The sequence below is a fragment of the Triticum dicoccoides genome, chromosome 6B (assembly GCF_002162155.2).
Source record: "Triticum dicoccoides isolate Atlit2015 ecotype Zavitan chromosome 6B, WEW_v2.0, whole genome shotgun sequence".
In the NCBI taxonomy this organism is placed as follows: domain Eukaryota; kingdom Viridiplantae; phylum Streptophyta; class Magnoliopsida; order Poales; family Poaceae; genus Triticum; species Triticum dicoccoides.
The window spans coordinates 94,603,803-94,610,201 of record NC_041391.1 but is presented as its reverse complement, the minus strand read 5'-3'; the positions used below and the strand labels follow the sequence as shown (position 1 = coordinate 94,610,201).

The 6,399-nt window shown below is 45.2% G+C and overlaps 1 protein-coding gene across 1 annotated transcript; it reads left to right on the top strand.

Annotated features, from left to right (window-relative positions):
• Positions 1 to 256: 256 nt before the first annotated feature.
• On the top strand, positions 257 to 3,754 carry LOC119322465. The gene is made up of 2 exons (XM_037595956.1): positions 257 to 466; positions 3,349 to 3,754. The coding sequence occupies exons 1-2, from the start codon at positions 296 to 298 to the stop codon at positions 3,664 to 3,666; spliced, it is 489 nt and encodes a 162-aa protein (XP_037451853.1). The 5' UTR covers positions 257 to 295; the 3' UTR covers positions 3,667 to 3,754.
• The last annotated feature ends 2,645 nt before the right edge of the window (positions 3,755 to 6,399 follow it).

The window sequence follows — 6,399 nt, the reverse complement described above, 5'->3', positions numbered from 1 at the left end:
TTCATACTCCCTCCGTACCAAAATATAAGACGTTTTTGCAGTTCAAATTAAACTGGAAAAACGTCTTATATTTTGGTGCATAGTAGTATTAAATATGCTCACTAACGCTACTGCAGGAGCATATATTACATTGTCAAGAGGACATGAATCTCTGAAGAGTGGAGAAAAAATCGCACTACTTGTTTTCTGTGTTAGTTCACACTGTAGAAAAACCAATGTTTGTTTGTGTCCTGATAAAAATATTATATACAAGCCCTTTTTGTGACTCCCTTTGAACTTACAGGTCATATGGAACATGCAATACTTGATGGAAGATATGACAAGTCTTCCCGACGTTACAATATTGATCCTGGATGTAACTGCATATGTACATTCATTTGGTGCCAGCGTATTCCATGTTCTCAGGATGTGCCCTCGTTTAAAAGCACTCAGCATTAGATTTCCTTTGGAACCTAACCAACTGGAGGTAATGCAATCCTTAATATATTTTTATCTGATACTTCAGTTACCAGAAAGTCACATAAAGCAATATGTCAATACATGTTTGCATTTCTAACTAAGCATAAACAGGCTTGAGATGCTAGTCTCTCTGCTCTTGATTTTAGTTGAATGATATACACTGTAAAGTTTATCTGTGGTAACAACCATTCTCTCTGAGTGTTTAGAAATTGGCAATACTATTTTTGGTTAAGAAATTGGCAATACTACTTTGGTCGGTAACTTCGTAATAGGTTTCACATTAGATGATTGCCGGTTTGTTTGATACTGCTTCTGTTCTTCAGCAAATTTGAGATCTTCCTTTTATTTGTTGTAGTGTGTGCGAGTGTTGCGTAACCAATAACAATATGTTCTTTCTATGACTTTTATTTGCATTGAAGAATCACATTTCTGCAGTAAGTGATCGAAGTATATTCATGGACATGCGAGCTAGACTAGCTAGTGCTTAATGTTTCCATTAGAAGGGAAGACATGATGGCTGAACTGTAACATGTTACCAAGGTTATAGCAACCAAATATAAACTTTATCACTTGGTCCTTATTAAGCTGATACCCCCCCTGATCTCAGGAGTGAAATGCATTATTAGTCGATTAACTCAAACTGGTCGCATGCTTTAGGCCAGGAACTCAGGAAGTGATCAAATTTAGGCCATACTCTTTTGTTTGATCAAATAAGGCCAAAACCGATTCCGGAGAAAAAACGGGACACGTGACGGCCATGTCAGCATACCTTGAACCTCTCGCGCCTGGGTTAATGTGTAGAGGGTGCTTTATGCAAACTGGTCGTCACAGTGTAGCTAAAGGCATATCGAGGAAAAAAAATGCTTGTTGTTGGGACACTGGGACTTGAACCCACACCGTGAGGGTAGGAGCAAGCGGCTTGCTGACCACTAGGACATTATTTGCATGCTAAGAGCACCTCTAGCGGGTTCACCATCTTGGCAGCCTCCATAACGCGTATGGAGCGTGCTCTATAGTATCATGGAGGCTCCCGAGGCAAAGCATCAACTTGGGGTCGCCATAAACCGAGACTCCATTTTTTTTGTGGGATCTGTTTGTCATTGACAAGGCCTCTTCCTTCCCCATCTCAACAATGGAAGTTTTCGTACTGGATTTCAACAAATATTTCAATAAGATTACAACTAGGATTGAAACAACCATTTCAACTAGGATTCTCTACTGCAGGCTCTTCCTCCATTTGGAAGTGACCTCGCAGGTGGGGATGCTTCGGCTTCTGTGACTTCTGCATTCACGCGGTCGGCAAACACCGATGTCTCCTTGATGCGGGAGAGGGCCACATTTCTGAACGCAGGCGTGAGCATGTCGTCCATTTCTGCCATGGCGTCTGCCAACGTGCGGGCAAAGTAGTGTTGGCCGGCGGGAAGGCGGGCTGCGCAGATGGCTGATTCAGCCTAGCGGAGTGTGTCCTCCTCGACCCACTCGGAGTAGTCCCACATGCTCTCACAGAACTCTCTCTTGGCTTTATCGTCTTCAGTCTCGCCGAGGGAAGGTCCGCAAGGATGGCGCGTCTGCCGCGACATGCCGAGGGGGGGGGTGAGTGTGTTGACAAAGGGGAAGGGAAAGATGGGCGAGGAGTGGGGTCGGCAAAGGGGCAGATGATTGAGTGGCGCTGCCGAGCAGGGTGGCCCGGTTTATGTACCCGCAAATGGGCATGCTTCGGTGGGAAACAGGTGCGAAGCGCGGCGGCAGCCATTAACGGGCGCTCTTCCCGGTGGATAAGCGGTTGCACCATAGGCAAGGGCAGAAGCAGTAGTTGTACGGGCGACAGTGCATTGACCGGGCAGCACGCGGGAGGAAGAGGCTAGGCTGAAACATCCCTCCCACGCGAGCAGTTGGGTTTGGAGGCCGCTCCATATCTGCACCCCAAGCCTCCAAATATGGAGGCTCGCGGGCTCGATTTGGAGCGGCCTCCATAAATTATGTAGACCGAGAGCATATGGCGACTCTGCTAGACCATCCGTTTCGGCCACCATCACCTTACAGGTGATTATTATGGTGATCAGACCGACATGGCGCATCTGCTAGAGTTGCTCTAAGTTGAAGCGGAATGTATACATTACAATGAGCAAAGGATGCAAAGGAATTCTTGCACCATAGACCATACGCATGCTTTTAGCTTGGTAAAGCAGGTTCATGTACATGGTTTATACGGAGTATATCTGAGGACCTTTTGGGGCATCATTCTGTGCAGTGCACAACAACCATCTAGAACATATGGCTGCAAACGCTGGGTGCTGCATTGATGCCTACATCTAAACACAACCACAGTAGTGCACTCCATGCCAGATTGACAAGATTATTGTGATGGAGAAGGCCATTGTATGCCTCACCCAGAATGGTGTCCGGTTTCTTGTGAATTCAGATGACCTGACCTGTGCCGTGGTGACGTGCCACTGGATCCTTCTTGGCATGAAAGCAAAGGTAGGTTTCAGCCATAACTTGGTCAGGCATAACTTGGAACGGAGGGAGTAGATGTCTGCTGCTTCTTATACTACACAAACAACCTAAAGCTCTAGTGGTCAGCAAGCTGATTGCACTTTTCAAATCCAACGGAACAATTGGTTTTTAATTTTTTTCCCTCAATATGCCATTAGCTGCATTGTGACGGGCAGTTTGTAAAAAAGAACACCACACATTAATCCAAGCACAAGCGGTCGGTAACCGATGTGGCAGCCACGTAGCTGGTTTCCCCCTCCTGAATCGGTTTTGGCTTTATTTGATGAAATAAAAGAGTTTATGGCCCAAATCTGATCACTTACCTAATTTTGTCCTAAAGTATGCTATCAATTTGAGTTAATGAACTAACGACGCATTTCACTCTTATTTCAGGCGCAAACAGTGTTCTGCTCCTCAGACTGCATATGTGATCAGCCACCAAACTGGAAAACCGAAGAACTCCTGCTGGACCGCCTCCAAGACGTTGAAATTTGGGGCTTCACAGGAACTGAACATGAAGTTGCTCTTTTGAAACGGTTAGTCAGCTGGGCAACGGTGCTAAAAACGATGACGATAAGATTCCATGGCTCCGTCACTGAAAGCAAGCGCAATAGGCTATGCAAGTTGTTACTAAGCTTCGCCAGGCCAGAAACATGTTTGCATGTAGCGCCACTATTCGAGAAATATGCATTTCTATATATGCACACATAAAAGCTTGTAGCGCTCCATCCTGGCGAAGGTTTTATGCGTTCTAGTAGAAGACTAAAAGGCAGCAACTTTTTTTGCTTGCAGTAGTTGCCAAGTGGAGCAGAGTACTTTTGTGAGGGTGAACTCATTTAGCTTTGCTTAGCTCGAGTAGCTTGTTTCTCTTTGAAGTAAGAATGAAAACTTCTATTGATTGATCATTGGAAAGTCGGGACGATCCAGATGGAATGCATCGGTTCCAGGGAGAGATGAGAGGCATCGGTTGAGGGGGCAACCGCACAGTCGCTGTGCAAGGGGTGATTTCCCCCTAATTACATTTGTCATTACTAGTGTGCCCGTGCGTTGCAACGGGAAGAATAAGTATCCATGCACTTGATTGTGAAAGAAAACATTGTACACTTAAAATACATTCTATAAACTAAAGAGGAACCTAAACTTTGATTTCTGTGCATATGAATTAAGATATTTTCAAGCCATGTAGGATCATAAGGAAAATGAGAAAAAGTTCTACCAGTAGCAATTTATGTGCACTAAAACCACATTAAATTTGCATCCACTACGTATGATATAACAGTAGATAGAAGGGAGATGAAGTAACATTGTCTCCGGCCCATAGAAATATCATTGTCACACATGGAAATTGGAAGGGTGAATCTGCTTAACAAAGTGCAACACCTCTGCATAAATATTAAAGAATTAGTACTATAGAACCTTGATTGATCCATGTGAGTTGCACGTGTAATTGTTGGATTCCTCCTCTACATTCCTATCCTGCAAATTAGCTCATGTGAGCATTGGTTTTTTTCCACACTGAAAGCACCATGGACAAAATTGATTTTTGTCTTGAAGATTTTAAAAAGAAGGGTAACCAGCTACTAATAAATAGGAAAAGGGGTAACCTGTTGTCCGGGTATGCAATATTTCGCTAGCATCCTAGGAGTTAAGAAAAATCCATGTCAAGTTACACAGAAGTGCGTGAACTGATAGAAAATTCAGAATTGCTGGAATATGAAAAATACCTTATTCCTCCTCCCTGTAGAGAAGTAAAGTGTGCAATCAATTTAGCCATGGAAACTTATTTAACATGCATGGTGCATGGACTCTCGGCTAGGGGGGTCAGAAAAGAAGAAGAAAATCAAGCACTTACTATAAGGCTAATTGACTCGATCCAATTAGAGTTGTGCAACTGTTAGTTTACTTACCCAGGAGTTCTCGCGAGCAATCAATCGATGCATGTACATGTGCATACGCCAGATCGATCCATCAGCCTGCTTATCACGTAGCTTCGCAAACATATAAAGTTAATTGCAAGGAAGTACCATATTTGAGGCAGTTGTAACAGATCAGTACCATTATTTAGATTTTTTGCAAGTCAATACCACGTTTGAGACTAATCATTGCAAAACATGCTAAGCGTTGTTGTATAAACGCTGTATTGACGCTGTATCGGACCACGCGGCCCCACCTGTCATGTGACACATGGCATATTGTTTTTGCAGAAAAGACCCCCGCATTGCACTTAAATCATGCAAATGCTCCCGCGAAGTTAAAAAATAAATTAGCGGGGATTCGAACCCGTGCTCTCCCGGGTTCAACACACACGCCTTGCCACTACAGGGAGGAGCAATTGACTGGTCCTTCCGTAGTGGCAAGGCGTGTGTGTTGAAGGACCAGTCAATTGCTCCTCCCTGTAGAGAAGTAAAGTGTGCAGTCAATTTAGCAATAGAAACTTATTTAACATGCATGGTGCATGGACTCTCGGCTAGGGGGGTGAGAAAAGAAGAAGAAAATCAAGCACTTACTATAAGGCTAATTGACTCGATCCAATTAGAGTTGTGCAACTGTTAGTTTACTTACCTAGGAGTTCTCGCGAGCAATCAATCGATTCATGTATATGTGCATACGTCAGATCAATCCATCAGCCTGCTTATCACGTAGCTTCGCAAACATATAAAGTTAATTGCAAGGAAGTACTATATTTGGGGCAGTTGTAACAGATCAGTACCAGTATTCAGATTTTTTGCAAGTCAGTACCACGTTTGAGACTAATCGTTGCAAAACAGGCTAAGCGCTGTTGTATAAACGTTGTATTGACGCTGTATCGGACCACGCGGCCCCACCTGTCATGTGACATGTGGCATATTGTTTTTGCAGATAAGACCCCCGCATTGCACTTAAATCACGCAAATGCTCCCGCGAAGTTAAAAAATAAATTAGCGGGGATTCGAACCTGCGCTCTCCCGGGTTCAACGCATAGGCCCTGCCACTACGGAAGCCCCAGTCAATTGCTCCTCCCTGTAGAGAAGTAAAGTGTGCAGTCAATTTAGCCATGGAAACTTATCGAGAAATAAGGATTCCACTCATCCTCTAGCCTCCTCATCCGCTTGGCATTCCTGGCCGTTGGATCTGGTTGCTTGATCTGATCTGGGCCATCGGATCGAGCCGCTGGATGACCTGCGCCATCGGATCAAAGAGGATCCCTGTAGCAATAAATAGTTTCACCCCGTTCGTGCCACCGCTCGTAATTCCGGCGCCCCCCGGGGGCATTTTCGTCATTCTGCTTATAGGGGTATAAAAGGGGGGCGCTCCTGTGGCGAAGATCTAGCCGCCTCCTCCTCTCTCCCTTCCTCCCGCAGCCGCCTCCCTCCCTCCCTCCCGCGCGCCTCCTCTCCCCCCGCCTCCCGCAGCCACATCGCCGCCGCCGCCACCCACCTCCCCACGCCGTCGGCGGCCAGATCC

Coding starts and splice junctions, on each gene's coding strand:
- LOC119322465 (XM_037595956.1), top strand. CDS start 296: ATGCAATACTTGATGGAAGATATGACAAGTCTTCCCGACGTTACAATA. Junction 467..3,348: donor TGGAACCTAACCAACTGGAG/GTAATGCAATCC, acceptor CTCTTATTTCAG/GCGCAAACAGTGTTCTGCTC.